At 41.3% G+C, this 18,338-nt stretch overlaps 1 protein-coding gene across 4 annotated transcripts in view; it reads left to right on the top strand.

The window, feature by feature from the left end:
* APBB1IP (amyloid beta precursor protein binding family B member 1 interacting protein) overlaps positions 1-18,338 on the top strand; it is a 102,275-nt gene that overhangs the window by 67,457 nt on the left and 16,480 nt on the right. For all 4 annotated transcript variants that reach the window (XM_070501336.1, XM_070501334.1, XM_070501337.1 and 1 more), the window contains 3 exons: positions 4,687-4,773; positions 7,603-7,746; positions 11,498-11,608. In XM_070501336.1, the coding sequence (XP_070357437.1) occupies positions 4,687-4,773; positions 7,603-7,746; positions 11,498-11,608 (342 nt within the window). The remainder of the gene's footprint in view (positions 1-4,686; positions 4,774-7,602; positions 7,747-11,497; positions 11,609-18,338) is intronic.

Raw genomic sequence — 18,338 nt, 5'->3', positions numbered from 1 at the left:
AGAATAAAAGGATTGGGGGTGGGGGCAATGTGGAATCCCCTCAGGGAATGGAAGACAGGCCTGTGGGCAGGCACACCCCCAACATTCATGGGACATGGGGCAAGAGTACAACTGAAGGCGCATATACCATGTATCTATATATTTAAAGTTCTAACTCAAGTTAATAAGCAGTTAAATGAAATGTGTTTTATCGTCCTACTTTAATGCCTCTATAATGACCTAAAAGTTTCAATTTAGTGTTCTTTGATTTCTGTGCAAAAAGGTGGGATCATGGAGCTGCCCATGACCTGCCCCCGAACTGCCCCCTCCACCCATCCCATCCATCCTGCACCATGGGGGCCTGGCATGCATGCATGTGGCCACTCCAGCCCAGACAACAAACTCCATGCAACCCATCACTCCCCTGCAAACAGCTGCCCCTTGTACACTCCCTCTGACGTAGGATGCCTACACTAGCAGTGCCATCCACCCTCAAGAGGATGGATGCAGGGCAGTCTCAGGACCATTTAGGCAGGAAATTCCAAAGCCCTGGGTTGGTGGGGGGTGGACTGGAATGTGACGGTCTTTGGCCCCAGATAGGCACATCCCTGTGGCCTGACAGACCCATCACCCTGTGAGTAAGGGAGTGGCTGGGTGATGGTCAGAGCAGGGACTCTTTCAATCGTGGGGTCAGGGCGAGGATCTCTCTTGCCCAGGAGGTCCTGCCTCTTCTCCGTAGAGTGGGTTGGGCCAGTAGAACCTTACTGTCCTTTTTTTTGAGGAAGACTAGCCCTGAGCTAACATCTGCTGCCAATCCTCCTCTTTTTGCTGAGGAAGACAGGCCCTGAGCTAACATCCATGCCCATCTTCCTCTACTTTATATGTGGGATACCTGCCACAGCATGGCTTGACAAGCAGTGCCATGTCCACACCCGGGATCCGAACCGGTGAACCCTGGGCCGCTGAGAAGCAGAACATGCGCACTTAACCACTGCGCCACCAGGCCGGCCCCAGAACCTTACTATCCTAATAAAAGCAACTTTATTTAAAAAGCAGCTTGGTTTCTCAGTCTGGTTGTCATTAGGAAAGTTCCTCTTCCCAGCTGGTTGGAGTCACAGGGTGGTCTGCTCTTCTTAAACAAGCGCCAGATGTTCAAATGGCAGTCAGCTGTCACCGAAGGAGTTTGTTTTCCAAGTTATGCTGACATGTAGCCCCGCTGTGCAAAGTCCGGTGACATTGCCTGAAACCAAAAGAGAGGTCTAAGGACTAAGGACTGTGTCTGAGGAGGGAGAAACACCCTGGTATTAACATGCGCCATTCTTGCTAGGAGCCTGAAGAGTCTGTTTTTCAGAGGAGGTTTGGTAACATCAATTAATATGAGGTTGCTTACTTGCTGAATTGCTTTTTATTTCTTTTAACAACATCTGTTATTTTTCTGACTTCAAAAGTAATATCAATTTATTGAAAAAATTGAAAAATAGAAGGAAGGAAATTTAAATCATCCATAATCCTGCACTCCGACAATAATCACTGTTGATATTTTAGGCAATTTTCATTCCATCGTTTGTTCTGTTTCTTAACCATAATTTGGCAGTGGTTGTGGTTTAGTTGGCTGCACAGGTGAGGAACAGAGAGAGAAACACAACTTCGTTCTTCCCCTCGGGTGTGGAAAGATGCCAGCCGCCGTGGGAGTAAATTACCCATGGCATCTGTCCTCCATTCTTCTGCAACCTCCTCGCCCGCCACAGTTCCTCTTTGACCATCCAGGATCAGGCCCAGCTGGAAGGAAAGTCATACAGTAATCACATTTATGGCCTCCACTATGGGCTGCTATTTTAAAGGAAAGATCCCAATATTTAACTACATCTGTGCCTTTGTACATGCTTTTCCTCCTGCCTGGAATATTCTCCTTATTCCTCTTTCCCTATCTGAAGGTTGAACATCTTTCTAGGCCTAGTTCAAACTTTGACCTCCTTCATAAAGTCCCCCTTGACCATCTCGGCCCACAGTGATTTCTTCCTCTCTGAAAAACCTATGGAATTCGGCTCATTTTGAATTCTTGCAGTGCCTTATATAGCTCCCCCATCTATAGATATATGGCCATCTGTTTATATTTATCTTCTCAATGTGATAGAAAGCTTCTTAAGAACATGGATACTTTGCACGTAAAGGGTACTCACAAATATTTATTCATGGACTGATAACTCTATGCTTGATTGACTTTTTATTCCAAGAAGGTGATATTAGAAAAGTAATGCATCTGCTGTTTCTTTCCTAGCCAGCTGTCTCCAAATCTTGCGTTTTCAGAAGCTGTGAGAAAAGGGAGCAAGCTGTGACTGAAAGTTTCAGTTCCCATTTTAAAGTTCCCTTATTGAGCAGCTCAGATTGTCCACAGTTTCCATTTGCAACGGATAATCAATTAACTGTGAGTTCTGCTGCTTGCCACAGAGCAGCCCAAATTGCGTCGGCTGACCCCACAGCCGGTGGAAGTCTCAACCCAAGGGCAGTTAGTCCTCGAAGGACGGCCCTTCCCCATCTGCAGCTCAGATTTACTTTGTGTTTTTTGCGTTTTCATTAAAAGAAAAACAAAAACACAGTGTAGAACGGTCACTTAGAAGGGTAAAAAGTGAAGAGTGGTCACAGAGAAAGCCTGCAGGTCCCGACCCTTTGGGATATCCTTGTAGAAGGAGGCCCTTCACACTTTAGAAAGCTCTTCCCCTGGTGTCCCTGCAACGGTGACAGGTGCTCGCCTTTTCCCAGATGAGGATCAAAGCACTTGCTGTGGAGTCTTCCTTGTGTTCTCTGTCATTCTTTCAACTCATACGTAATCCCAGTTTCCAGGACTCTAAAGCAAGATGTGCTTCCTACCAGCACCTCTGCATTCACTCTTATGACTAGGTTATCTCCTTTTTTTATTGTGGCAAAATATACGTAACATAGAATTTACCATTTTTAATCCTTTTTAAGTGTACGGTTCAGTGGCATTAAGTACATCCACACTTGTGCTGAGTTCTCTCCTACGGTATTTAGAGCGTTTTAATGCTGAGAAAAATTATGAACAACTCAAAGCTCTGGCACTCGTTGGCCTTTGGCAAATAACTTAATTCTTCTGTTTCTTTATCTGTAAAGTAGCAATAGCACCTATGTGGTGGGGTTCTTGTAAGGATGAAATGAAAAGTGTACCTCTAAGGCCTTAACGTAGAGTTCTGGCAGATGGTATATGTTATCTGTTGTGGTTAATCATAGTCTTCAAGCCAAATGTGTAGAATTAAAATAGTTTCTGAACCCTACATGATCATCACACTAATTCACAATGTACTGTTCTTTCAAATAACAAGTAAAAGTTAAAAGTCTTGAAAAGCATATTAAAAGATAATTTGATAAGAATTATCAAAGGCATTGTACTTAACGTATTTCCCCTATTTAAATTAGCATATCGCCATTTTTATGCGTTATATTTCTAGGAGATATCCTAATTCTGCAAATTTTATTTGCCTGCAGTTTAATTCCTAATTCTCTGTCCAGTACACCCTATTCTCAAACTTCAACGTGAATAAAAATTATCCAGGAAGCATGTCAGAATGCAGATTGCCAGGCCCCGCCCCAGTGATTCCAGTTTAAGAGTTTGGGAGTCGAGGGCCATGCATTTTACTGAGCATCAAGGTAGCCTGGGGATCTCACTTGTAGAAACACACCCATGGTGTAAACAAACATCTGTCACTATATTCAGGAGGGTCCTTAATTTACTCACTGTGCTCCAGAGGTATATGTTCTAGTTTTAATACATTTCTTATGCATTATTTAACAAAACTCTTCATTTTCACATAGAAGTCCTCAACACTTTACCTATGACAGTGGTCACTCATAATAATCAGTTCGTATATTGATGCTTCAACTGTACGGGTTATGTAAAACTTGGTCCTTGTATACTCCTGATTTCAGGAGGAAATTTATGCATTTAACATTTAGTTTCAGCCACCTCATTGATATTCGGTATTAACAAGATATAATACATAGTAGATTAATAGAGATCCCACTTAGAGGCCATGCACCCATTCATGATGCACTTTGAAACCATGGTCTTCCTTGCCTTTGTTAATCTGGCTCGCTTTCCAGAAATGCCCTTTCTACTTTTGTCTGTCCTTAGAAGACATGAAATTGTGGTAATAAAGTGTTGTGATTGACTCATGTAGTTTTTGTAAATTAAAATTAGTTGCCAACATTTATAAAAATCCATATATCTAGCTTCTCTTGATAAACCAGAATCTCTGGTCCACAGGGCCTTGGGATCCTACATGGCATCCACTAGCTGGAGCATGGGACATGGGCTCCACCTTCATTCCAGTCCCAAGCTCTTCCCAGTGCACCAGGGTCTCCCAGTTTCCAGCATTTGACATATGTTCTAGACCATGGAATGTAACAATGAAACGATGTCATATGCATTGCTTCTTCCTTCTGTCTTACATTTGTCTCCTGGTTGATTGTGCACCATGGGAGGAAGGGAAGGTCTTACTTCTGCCCCGTAATGTGGTAGTCAGCACTCGGTAAGGGCCTCGGTAAGCCCTTGGTTGACAGACAGCGTATGCTGTGGTTCCGAGTATATTTCATACAGGTACGTCTTCTCTCTCCAGCAAGACCATGAGCTCCTTGCAGTGGCTGGCATGGTGATGAACACTTACTGATCTGATCTTTTAATATTTTATTTAGAATTTTTACTTGGATAACAAAGGAAAAAAAGAAAGCAAGGAAACAAATGGGAAAATGAATGCCAAGAACAAAGAATCCTTACTTGAGGTAAGTTTGGTTTTGCAGAGCAGAAGAAAAGGGAAGGATGTTAACTGCATCTATTTTTAAATTATTTGCTTCTCAGAACAAAGGGAGACTCTGAGACACACTGAAATTTTAACCTGGGGTTTTAAAATCAAATTATTACTAAATTATAGCTATTTAGATAATTGAACTGGTTCTTTGAGTCAGTTAAAAACTATAGCTTTAGACAGTATATTTTGCTTTTCAGGAAGTTGTGTTAGTAATTCTTGCCTGAAAGACTTAGGAATCTGCATAAAACTCATCTCCTAACATTGCATGCATTTCATTACTTGAGTGCCCCGCAGAAGTCAGACATAAGGATTTCTGAGTCTTTACAGTGAATTCTAAGATGCTCTTCCAGCAGCCAGGTGTGGTAGGCAGGGTGAGATGTGGAGTTAGAGACCTGATACAAGATGGCCTTTGCCCGTCAAGGATCATATGTTGTTGGGCAAGTCCAAGAACCTCGGTTTCCTGAATTGTAACGAATTATTACAGAAATCCAGGGAGGTAGTGAAAGTACAGGGTGTCAATTACTGTACAGATGTCTGTGATGATCACTATCCGGACATGTTCCAGAAGTTCATTTGATGGTTGATTTTTTTGAAACTTCTAATGATTTTTCACATAGTAACTAATGCAGATGCGTGCTGGATCACAGGACCCAAAGGGGCATGCTGGAGCACCAGACAGGCTTTCTTCGCCCCTGACAATGTGTTGACCTTTTCTCGAGTTAGTAGATTTGGGGCGTCTCATAAAAATCAGATGACCTGAAAAGTTTAAAAAAAAAATCAGAAGACCTAGTTACCCCCCATTCCCACCTGGAGCCAGTTCACTGACACTGAAGAGCTCCCTCTCCCGTTCACCAAGTCTGCCCAGGGCCTCCACAGGTTTCTGTCCTCGCCAGGCCCTCCGTGCCCTGTACAAGATGGAGCAGGCACCACAAGCTTGCTGCCACCATCAAGGTCCCAAAAATATTTTATGAGTTCTGGTTCCTGGGATCAAGAGCACAGTGGGCAATTCCCAGGGAGGCCCAACAGGGGGAATGGGGACATTGTGTCTGCATTTATGAAACAGACTTCAGGTTGCGTTGTGGAAGATGAGGCACCAGGTGTCCCCAGCAGCACGGAGATCCAGGTTCTGAGCATTCTTAGCAGGGATGGCGACTGACAGACGTGGAAGGGGAGTGAACGGTTTCCTGACAGGGCCATGTGTTTTTAATCAATGCTTCTGCATCAGCTGTCTGTGAATCAGGGACTGGTTATGCCTTGATGTACACAGTTGCCTGAATAATTCTTGTTATAGGACTCCAGCTGTGCTTTAAAAGCTGGATGTGAAAGAAAATATAAAACATGCTATGTTATGAAAAATCAGCGTTATGCTGCTAATTTGGCCCAAAAATATGATTGAATTTAAGAGAGTATTGACAAGACAACTAATACTAGCTAAATTTGGTGGGAAATGTGAACAAATGTGTATCACAGCTCCACTACATATAAATTACTTGAAGGATGCAAAATTAGAAGTTATTCTACATTGATGAGACTGCATGAAAGGGGGTTGAAAGTTACAGAAAATAAAGCAAAAAATAAGTTTGAGTATTTGAACTGGAAGATAGAATAATATAGAATTTATTGCATTGCTTTTTAAAAGAAATTTAAGAGCTATATAATTCTAGGCAAGTTTTGGCATTTGAAAATCCACACCTAGAAAATGTACTTTGTCACTGTCTTTTTCTGATACCATAATATTAATAATTGCCTTCTTCATTCATTGATAGGAAAACTATCCCAAAAGAAGGAAATCTTGCCATTGGCAACAACGTGGATGGACCTTTAGGGCATTATGCTAAGCGAAATAAGTCAGACAGAGAAAGACAAATACTGTATGATGTCACTTATATGTGGAAGCTAAAAAGCAAAAACAACTGAACTTATAGATACATAGAACAGATTGATCAGTGCCAGAGGTGGGGTGTTGGTGGGGGCCAAATGGGTGAAGGAAGTGAAAAGGTATAAAGTTCCAGTTATAAGATAAATAAGTCATGGAGATGTAATGTACAGCATGGTGACTGTGGTGAACAATACTGTCTTGTATATGTGAAAGATGCAAAAAGACTAGATCTTAAAAGTTCTCATCACAAGAACAAAAATTTGTAGCTATGTAAGGTGATAGATGTTAACCAAACTTATTGTGGTAAATTTTGCAATGTATACATGTATCAAATCATTAGGTTGTATACCGAAAACTAATACAATATTACATGTCAATTATATGTCAATTTAAAAAAGAGAAAATTATCGCAAGAATAAAAGATTAACATACACATATTTTATGTATAGAATTATATATTATAATTTTTCTACTTACTAGCAGTGAAAGAATAATTTTTTACGTACAGGAAAAGGAATAATTTTTCTATTTACCAATTTATAACAACAGAAATAGACTTTCTTTAGAGCTTACTTTTACAATATACCAAGACTACTCACAAACTTCCTTATGAAGTTGGGGCTACTGTTATTACTCCAATCTTGCAAGTAAAGGAACTGAACTGTAGTGACTTGCCCACGGTCACAGAACTAAGCTTTCTGTGGTCAAGGAGCCTTGAAGTCTAACTCAGGAGCTGAGACTCAACCACCATGGTTTTCTTCCTCTTTTTTGGCAAATGGTATGCAGTGTAAATATATGCATTCAATCAGAGCTGTAGACAAAATGACTTTTAGGTTAAAGCCTAGTTTGCCAGTTTGTTTAAACGTGAACAAAATGTGTGTTTTATCTTTCATATGTTTTAAATAATTGGAATCTTAATTTCAGGAAAGTTTCTGTGGAACATCCATCATTGTACCAGAACTTGAAGGAGCTCTTTATTTGAAAGAAGATGGCAAGAAATCCTGGAAAAAGCGCTATTTTCTTCTACGGGCTTCTGGAATTTATTATGTACCCAAAGGAAAGACGAAGGTCAGAAAGAAAAAAAAAATCATTTTAGCAAAAAGGCATTTCATGAAAGTGAAACTAAAGAAATCCTCAGGTGGCAATTTAAATGCAATCTTTCTCTATGAGAGTCATGGTACTTTAATGTTTATACAAATACGTACTCTATTAAGACAGAATCATGGAAATTCTTCTGAATTTTTCTATAGCTCTCTTGAAAGTGAAGAATTTTATCTATTTTAAAGTCAGGTTTCAAAAATTATGGCAGAAGCGCTTTTCTAGAGATAAATTTGTTGCTTTATATATCTATTTCTGAGGACTTTTTGTCCCCTGTCTTTACTCTCTTGTTCTATAGTCATTATTGTCAAACTTCTTTTATCTGGCATCATGAAGTATAAGTCGTGACAGATCTTCATTTAGGTTTTAACCCTTATGCTCTGAACATTTAAGTTGTTCTCTGAGTTATACTGTATGCATTTCCTTGCCTAATTTAAGAGTATTTTAGACATTTAACTTCTACTTGGTGATTTAGGATTATTGCCACAAATCTACAAGCATATAGTAAATTCTTCGTCTTTGAAATGTAATTTGAGCTCTCATTCTGACCTTTAACTTTTTCTAAGACCTTTCTTAGAGGCCTGGGACATATCCATCTTTTGCTTACCTTTAAAACTTTAGGATATCTCTCTTACCTGGATCTGGGGTACACTGAAGTATTTTTGCCTTCACTGCTGAATCCAGGGCAGCACCCAATGGTGTATTTACAAATTGCAAGCTTCTTCTTCTTGACCCACATCCTGTGCAGGTGGAGTCCTGGTGAATATCCATGTCTGCTCCCACCAGTTAGAAGGCTCTCCTATCTCTGTCGGAGTGCAGGAGAGGCATCATGGGTAACGCTTGGTCCAGGGCAGCTACTGCTGCTACTTAGCCTCAGTCTGAGAACTGATACTTCCCTGTCTGCCATCTTCAGTCCAGTCCCACACTGGGGACATAACACAAATAATTTTTTATTTTAGAAATGTTACGTGTTTGACATTTACATATAAATGAACCTATCACAAACAACACACCTCGTGATAAAAATTAGAAGTGTTCACATTGGAGTTGGACAAGAGTACTTTCTCTCCCTGCTACCATTAACATTGGAATGGAGGAACTAGCCAGTGAGTCAAGAAAAAGGATAAGAAGTATAATTATTGGAAAAGAAGAGGCAAAAACTCTCTTTATTCACAGTTGACATGATTGTCTACCAGACAACATAAGACACTCAACTGAAAAATTATTAGGACCAAATAAATTTGCCAAGTAAGAAACTATTTTCCTTTACACAAACAATATGCAAATTAAAATATAATGGGAAAGATTCTGTGCATAACTGGAACAAAAAATATAAAATATGTAACAATAGACTTATGAAGAAATGTTCAAGACTTATATGGCATAAAATATAAAATTTAATAAAGGAAGTGAACTAAATAAATAGAAATGTAACATGTTATTAGATGAAAAGATATTAATTCTTACCCAATTTTTTCTATATATTCAATCCCAAGAAAAATTTCAATAGGATTCTTTTTACTTGAAGTTCACAGACTGATTCTAAAATTCATCAGAAAGAGACATTATTCCAAAATAAAGCAAAAAAATTGTGAAGAACATTGAGGAGAACTCTTCCTCCCAGATGTCAAAACATTAGGTAACAACAATACAGGTAGAGACAAACAGATCAACAGAGAGCCTGTAGTATAAAGGAAATTAAAGTGAGCATGTTACAGCGGTGGGGAAAGAATGCAGTGTTCAATACAGCATTGAGATAATTGTTATCCATTTGAGAAGAGTGCTTTCCTACCTCATACCACGTTCCAAATTAAATCCTAGATTGATTAAATATATTTAGAAAATATATATATAAAATCTTAGAAGTTAATATTTTCATAATTTGGAGATGGGGAACCCTTCTTAAGCAAGACTAAAAACTCAAAATTATAAGGGAGAAAATTGACAAATTTGACCGTATAAAGTAGTTTTTAATTCCTTATGGCCAAAGATACCAAACAAGAAAGTAAAGGCTAGCTTTTGAGTCAGAGAATATATTTGCAACATGTATATCCTACTATGAATAGCCATAAAATATAAAGACTTCAACAAATCAACAAGAAAAAGATAACCATGGAAAAACAACAAGGCTTATTAGGTGAGAAGTCACAGAAAAAGAACTATCAGGAGCCACCGAATAATTTAAAAGTTGCTCCATCTTACTAGTAATCAGGGAAATGCGAATTAGTGAAATATTTCCTCCCATGAGATTGATGAAATTAACAATATTGATAATATCCAAATTTCGGCAGGAGTGGGTAAGAAAAAGGGGGACTCTCCTGCAGGTTGGAATGTAAACTGGTCCAGCCAGATCAGGGGACAGTTGAGCAAGATCTATGCAAATATAAAAGGGAATACCCCTTCAAATGTCAGCTCCACGCTTGGCAGTCTGCCCCACAGAAGTATTTGTTCACATGCACAGTACTTTGTGTAATAGCAAAATATTGAAATAACCTCTAGTCACCTATAGCGGAATGGTTAGATAAATTATTGTAGCTATACAGTGGAATGTTATGCAGCCGTAAAATGAATGTCATATATCCATTCATTGTCTTGACACAGAAAGATCCCAAGATAAAATGTTAGGAAAAAGAACAAGCTCATAGAACAGTACTTATAGTGTCATTCATATTTTAATGTCATTCATGTTTTAAAAATTGTGTATGTATGTGTGTATATCTGCACTTACATATGTGTATAAATGTTTACCCAAAAACATTTGAAAAAATACTACCAAACTATCAACTAAGAGACTTATATGGAGAAAAGAGTGAAACTAGAAAAAGGGGTGATAGAGGAAGATTTTCATTTTATTATATAAATATATACATATATATGTAGTTTTTTAAATTATGATGTATATTTTTGTAATTAAAAAAATTAAAACTTTGAAAATCCAGAAGAAAATATCTTACAAGAAAGAAATGTACAGCCGTATATAAAGGAATAACTGTGCTCTGAGGTGTAGCAATTCTGCCTTTTATTCTTTGTTCGCTAATTAGGTAAAGAATTACAGAATGTGAAGGGAAAAACAGAATAATAGAACATATTTGTAATTGAAGTGTAAGCAAATATGTAGATTAGAGGGTGCAGTCTTCGCAAGGCATATTATACATGGAGGAGAGGTTTCTGTTTCCATAGCAACGCTGCCAGCTCTAAAGAGAAAGCATGAAAGGACTCTCTTTTCCTCAGGAAGAAGTGCATGAAGTGTGTGCTGATTTACTGAGCATCACATTTACCTCTCATTGTTCATCCGGAGGGTGACTTTTTTTTAAATGTTCGATCATGAAATCCATCATTGACTTAGAATGGCAAAAGCCAAAATGAAATTTCTGACTAGGTGGTCAGTCACCTTGTCTTGACTACACCGATAATGATGTCTCAGGTCAACCAGTTGTCTCTGACCCTGGGAGTGCACTTGCAGATGCCAGAACAGCCGTGTATCTTCACTCCCTTTCTGGGCCTGCGGCCTGCTGATTTGCCTTGGATGTATTCTTTTACCTCTTAAAATGCAGGCTTCGCTTCTAGAAAACTATACATGGTAGATGCTTAAATAAATTACCTAAAATTCAGTATTTTTTCTACTAAAATGTAATCCTTAGTTGTGCCATCAAGAACAACCCTGGAAAAATATTAACTGTCAACTTGGTTAAGGTCCTTTTCTTTTATCCTTCTCTTTCAGACCTCTCGAGATCTGGCATGTTTTATACAGTTTGAAAATGTCAACATTTACTATGGGACTCAGTGTAAAATGAGATATAAAGCACCCACTGATTACTGCTTTGTTTTGAAGGTATGTTGGGAGAAGTCCTTACTTGAGGTTTGTAAGCAATTTGAGTTAATATTTCCTTTTAAGAAAAAAAAAATGTTAAATATTATACAGTTAACCACAAGTATAATATCATAAGCTTTTTATTTTAAACCAAAATAGGAAAGGGGGAAACATTTATGCCACTTCAAATCACTTCCCCCAAATGCCTGTTATCTGAGCGCAAACTTTAAAGTGACTCCATCCAGGCTTCTTCATCACTTATGAAAATAAAGCTCCACATTTTGAACAAATTTTATTTACAATTTTATTGATAATACAATAAATTTTTCAGTTTTTTATTTATTGGATTCTTATTCCATTGTAAGAAGTTTTTGGAAATTAGGAACTTGACAAAATTTCCTAGAAAAAAATATAGAAAATAGAAAAAATATGTTTTTCTAAAAATAACATTACTGGGTAGTGTTGAAACTTTTTAAAGTGTGTATTATCAAAAGGCAATATGTAGGGGCCAGCCTGGTAGTGCAGCGGTTAAGTTCCCACATTCCACTTCTCAGCGGCCCGGGCTTCGCCGGTTCAGATCCCAGTTGCAGACATGGCGCCGCTTGGCATAAAGCCATGCTGTGGTAGGCAGCCCACGTATAAAATAGAGGAAGATGGGCATGGATGTTAGCCCAGGGCCAGTCTTCCTCAGTAAAAAGAGGAGGATTGGCAGTACTTAGCTCAGGGCTAATCTCCCTCAAAAAACTTAATTAGTTAATTAATTAATTTTTTTTTAAATAAGGCAATATGTAGAGGCCAGCCTGGTGGCACAGTGGTTGGGTTCAGCATGCTCCACTTCAGTGGCCCAGTGTTCACAGGTTCGGATCCCACATGTGGACCTACACCACTCATCAAGCTGTGCTGTGGCAGCATCCCACATACAAAATAGAGGAAGATTGGCACAGATGTTAGCTCATAGACAATCCTCCTCAAGCAAAAAGAGGAAAATTGGCAACAGATGTTAGCTCAGGGCCAATCTTCCTCACCAAAAAAAAGGAGGGGGGCCAATATGTATTCTCAGGTGTTCAGTAAGGTTTACATTAGCACCATGTTTTGGAAGGTTTGGCAGAATTAACTTTTATCTGCCAGATGTGACAATTGACTCCTAGAAATGGATTCAAGGAATTTACCCAGCTGTTCTGGACATGCCCTTGTCTCAAACACCATAAATTCCTTTCCATTCACAGTCCCCAGCACGGCTCACACCAGAGAGTGTGGATTATCTAATTCCGTAAAGCACAGTGCAAGGCTGCGTGCAGAATGTCTCCTTGCCGAGTCAGGGTTCCTCCTTCTCCATGGGGATGAGCTGGTGGAGCAGGTGTCCAGGAGACCAGCGTCTAGCAACGCTTCTTTGTAGTCACCCGCCCCTACAACTGAGGATTATCTGCCCACAAATGTCAACAGTGCCGCTATTGAGAAGCCCTGCTGTAAACAGAATAGCCCCAGGATAATGCTGTGAAGGGACGGAGGGAAGGGAGAGAGCTAGATTCATTCATTCATTCATCCACTTATTCAATATTCATTGGATGCCCGCCGTCTGCTAGGCACTGTCCCAGGTACTGGGAATCCAGAAGTAAGTCAAACCTACAGTAATCCCTGTCCTCGTGAAGTTTACATTCAGTGTGAGGGAGATGGCAATAAACAGAAAAATGTGTAATGTGCTGGCGGGTAATGATAAGGCCGCAGATAACCATGAAGCAGGGCCGGGGACAGAGTGTGCCAGGACTGGGGCCAGGGCTCCTCTGGATGGGGTGGTCAGGGAAAGGCTCTCTGAGGGAATGACATTTGACAAAAGATGGGAGTGAAGTGGGGGAGCAAGAATTGCCTGAGAAGAGCATTCCAGGAGCAAGAGCAGTAAGTGATGTCCTGAGGTGGGGGCCCGCCCGGGTCAGAAGGAAGAGAAATGAGGAGAACGTCCTGCTGCTTCAGGTTCCCGCACCTCCCTGTCTGTTCCTGGCATTGAAAGGGTAATGAGAATAATGGCAAACACACAGCATCTATAATGCAATTCAGATATTAGCTCATTTAATGAAGCTTATGAGGTGAGACCCATACTCCCTCCAGTTTATGTGGAACCTGAGCACAGGACTCCCCAGCCAGGGAGTGGCCGAGTCAGGATGAGAAACCAGGTGGTGGCTCGGAGGCCATTCTCTCAGACACTGATTGCTAGGACATGAAATATCTTCTCTGCCCCACCCCTCCTGCACTGCTAGCTGCCCTTCAATGGTGTCTTGTGTTCCTATCTGACCCCATGGCCCTTGTTTGGAATCCTGAGACTCTGAGAAATTACCAAAATGAAGGCCCTTATTTCCATACAGGCGTTCCAGTGCACTTCATCTCTGAAGTGTTGCCCACATCTCTTAAGTAGGGAGAAGGTTTTGGAGAGAGGTTCTGAAATGCTGATCAGTAAACTGCAGACTTGTTAGCAATACAGGTTCCAGGGCCCTGGACCCACTGAGTCAAATGTTTAAGGATGGGGCCCAAGAATCTTCGTTTTTCCTCGGCACAGTCAAGTTTTACACTCAGAGTATTAGAACGTGTTCTAACTCTAATCATCAACAGCCAGGGCCCAGCTGGTGATGAAATACCCTTTGGAATGGACAAATAGGGTGAAAGTTTGCAGAAGGGATGAAGGGCCCAAACTCCAAGGCTAGGGTCCAGGGGCCGAAGCAGGGATGTCTGGCAAGAGAAAGATAAGATGTCAGACCTAGAGGTTCCCAGGATGCAGATTTAGACACAGTGAGCGGGGCACGAACTCAGTTTGTCCCACTGACTCACAAGTTTGGGATTAGGTCCTAGACTCATGGCTCGAACTGAATTATCTGACTGGGACTCAGGTTATCTTGGGCAGCACTGCCAATGGCAGGGCTGACTCCCAGGGTATTAGACTAGAACTTCTAAAACCCTCATCTCCAAGACCTAATCTTCAGGAGAGAGTTGGGGGCCACCCCGCCAGGGAAGAGGGCTCAGCGTTGGAGACGCCAGCCAGCATTATGGATCTGGGAAGGAACAAGAGTCAGGGGCAAGCCCTAGCAGAATGTGCATTTCCTTTTTTCTCAGGCGATCAGTTCTGTTCTCAAGCCAATTTCTTTATGAGCAATCACTCTGCTCATTTTGCTCTTAAGCATGTTTCTCAGTTCCTTCCCAAAATGTTGTGCGTATTTATTAATTTGCTGAGCAAAACGGTCTGTCACAGTTTGGAGAACCTAATTTGTTTGTGAACATTTTGGTCACTTACTTCCCTTTCTCTCTACTATGAAAGAAAAAAAGTCTTGATATTCACATATTTCATTAGGATAAGCAGATTTGCAGAATTCAAAGAATATGTACCTACATTGCGAAGGAATTCAGGATATGGGGAAGCACATTAAGAGATTGCATGATGGGTCGGCCCAGTGGCACAGCAGTTAAGTGTGCACGCTCCGCTTCTCAGCGGCCCGGGGTTCACAGGTTCGGATCCCAGGTGCAGACATGGCACCGCTTGGCAAAAGCCATGCTGTGGCAGGCGTCCCACGTATAAAGTAGAGGAAGATGGGCACGGATATTAGCTCAGGGCCAGTCTTCCTCAGCAAAAAGAGGAGGATTGGCAGTAGTTAGCTCAGGGCTAATCTTCCTCCAAAAAGAAAAAAAAAAAAGAGATTGCATGATTCCATGGACACACTGACTGAGAAGTCCAGCTGAGAAGTTTCTTAGTCAGTACGAGTTTACAGATTTTGATGGTCCATGGGGAGTGCTGTCAGAAAGACTAGAGTTTGAGTCCTGGCCTGGTCACCTGGCACACTATTGTGACTCCCTAAGTCTCCCTGCCCTCTTCTACAAAGTGGAAGAAATAAGAATACCCAACCCTTCTTGTGTGCGTTAAACAATATATGTCTTGGAAACATGGTCAGCACTCAATAAATGGTAGTAAGTATTACTGCACTCTAGTATTAGGGGAATATTTCTATTGACCATTATGGTTCTCAAACTCCAGTCTGGATTAGAATCACCCGGAGGCTTGTTGAAACACAGCTTGGTGGGCCCCCAGAGTTTCAAGTTCAGGGGGTCTGGGATCAGGCCCAGGAATTTGCTCTTCTAACAAGTTCCCAGGTGATGCTGACGCTTCGATTCAAGACCACACTCCCAGAAGGCAATATAGACATCACTTGTTCCTAAGAGGTGTCTGTACTCACAGGAAAGATACCAGATACCAGAATCTGAAGAAAGGACTCAGTCCTCAATAATCCTTTCCTTCCTTGCACTATTTCTTTGATGCACGCTCTCATTCTGAGACTGTGATGAAGTTGCTCCTTTGTGAATTCTTTTGTTTTTTTTTTTCTCTTTTTAAAGATTGGCACCTGGGCTAACAACTGTTGCCAATCTTTTTTTTTTTTCTCCTGCTTTATCTCCCTGTACACAGTTGTATATCTTAGCTGCACGTCCTTCTAGTTGTGGGATGTGGGACGCCACCTCAATGTGGCCTGACGAGCAGTGCCATGTCCGCGCCCAGGATCCAAACCCTGGGCCGCTGCAGTGGAGCGCGCAAACTTAACCACTTGGCCACGGAGCCAGCCCCTGTGAATTCTTCCTCACTCCATTCTGAGGCTAGATGTGATGGGGCAGTGAAAGAGATCTTCCAGGAGAAAATACGCTTTTAGCAAGCTCTGCTACGAGGCGGTGGAGTATCATGGAAAGAGTGCTGGAATTCGGCTCCATCACTCACCCGCTCCCTACCCCTTAATCTGCTGTGTTTTCTTCATAGGAATTTTCGCAATATGAAATTACATTACTTAGTGTTTTGTATTTTTATTGGCTTTCTCTCCTAATAGAATATAAACGTCTTGAGTGCAGGGACTTTTTCTGTTGCATCCACTGTTTTGTTCTAGAGCCTGGATCAGTGATTTGATGCATGGTAAATGCTCAATATACATCCAATGAATGAATCAATGAACAGAAATGCACATCAAGCCCCTGCCGCATTGTGCCCTTCAAAACCTGCTTCCATCATTAATATTAATAGTAACGTGTCCCGTCATGTTCCAGGCACCATGTTGGGTCCTTTTCATAGATTATTTCATTTAATCTTTCAACAACCCTTCAAGGGAGGGTATTATTACCCCTGTATTGGAGATGTGGAAACAGAAACTCACCAAGGTTCATGAACTTGGTCAAGGTCATTCATACTTATTCATTACATCAAGTGTATTCTCTCGCCAACAAACTGTCTTCCCTTCGTGTCTTTAATTTCTTAGAACTGGGATTTAGGGTCCACATTCTCTTAGTACTAGATTTGTCTTCCCTTTAGCCTGCTCAACAATGGTCACATTTGGGCTTATACACTTGAGTAAGTCATTCCCTTCTGGGTCTTCAGTCTGCTTTTTGTTGACCTCCAGGTCAGCTCCTGCCCTCACAAAAGATTTCAGCAACTTTCCCCCTGATTTCTGTTCCTCTGAATCCTCTGCCTCATCCCCAGACAACTTCTACACTCTTCTCAAAGGGTCTCTCATATTCAAACCCCTCACTCAGCATAGCTTGCCTCCTTCTGGACTAGCCTGGTGGCATAGCGGTTACATTCGTACGTTCCACCTCGGCGGCCCCGGGTTTGCCAGTTCGAATCCTGGGTATGGACCTACACACTGCTTGTCAAGCCATGGTGTGGTAAGAGTCTCACATATAAAGTAGAGGAAGATGGGCACAGATGTTAGCTTAGGGCAGTCTTCCTCAGCAAAAAGAGAAGGATGGGTGGCAGATGTTACCTCAGGGCTAGTCTTCCTCAAAACAAAAAAAGAATATAGAAAACAAATGGATTGAGTCACCCCAATTTCTTTCCTCTTTACCTCTAAACCCATCTAACAGAGGAATCATCCTTCCAGCTTTGTCTGTCAGAGGAAAAAGGCTCCCTCCTCTAAAGCCAGCCCTCCCCGGGGACCACACAATCAGGGACTCCCTTTTGCTTCAGCATCTTCAACCTCTCTCCAGAGAATTCTTCCCCTTGGGCTACAAATATGTTCAAATGTTCCTTGATTTGGGGTTCCAAATCATTTTCCTCAGTTTGATCTGCCCACCTCTTCAAGCAACACCTTTGGCCTCTGCCTTCCCTTTAACTCAGACTTCCTTTTTTTTTTCCTGAGGAAGATTCGCCCTGAGTTGATATCTGTTGCCAATCTTCCTCTTTTTGCTTAAGATTGTCACTGAGCTAACATCTGTGCCACCCTCCTCTATTTTATGTGGGACATCATTACAGTGTGGCTTGACAAGCACTGCTAGGTCTGTGTCAGGGATCCAAACCCACAAATCCCAGGCCACCAAAGCAGAGCATGCAAACTTAACCACTATACCACCAGGCCGGCCCCAACTCAGATTTCTTGAGAAAGCAATATGCCCTGAATGTCCTCAGCTTTCATTCTGTCAGTATAATTCATTCATTTAAAAATATTTCTCTAGAGCCTACTACTATTCAAGACCATGGGACACATAGTGAACAAAACAGAGACCTCTGGCTTTGTGGAGCTTGCACGCTGGCAGGCCCCTCCCCCGCCTCTGCTGAAACTGTTACTACTGAGCTTCCCAATGAACAATGGCTTTTTCCAGTCCTCGGGCTTCTGGTCTTCTGGCATTATTTGCATTGGTGACAACTTCCTCATTTTATCATCCTCAGCCCGCACTTCTCTCTCTTCACCTGCGCCTACTCCATTTATGCTAGTTCCTCCTCTCACACATACTGGAATGTTCT

The sequence above is a fragment of the Equus asinus genome, chromosome 29, assembly GCF_041296235.1.
Source record: "Equus asinus isolate D_3611 breed Donkey chromosome 29, EquAss-T2T_v2, whole genome shotgun sequence".
Lineage (NCBI taxonomy): Eukaryota > Metazoa > Chordata > Mammalia > Perissodactyla > Equidae > Equus > Equus asinus.
Note: the sequence above shows the minus strand (reverse complement) of the source record. Positions and strands in the feature narration are given on the sequence as shown.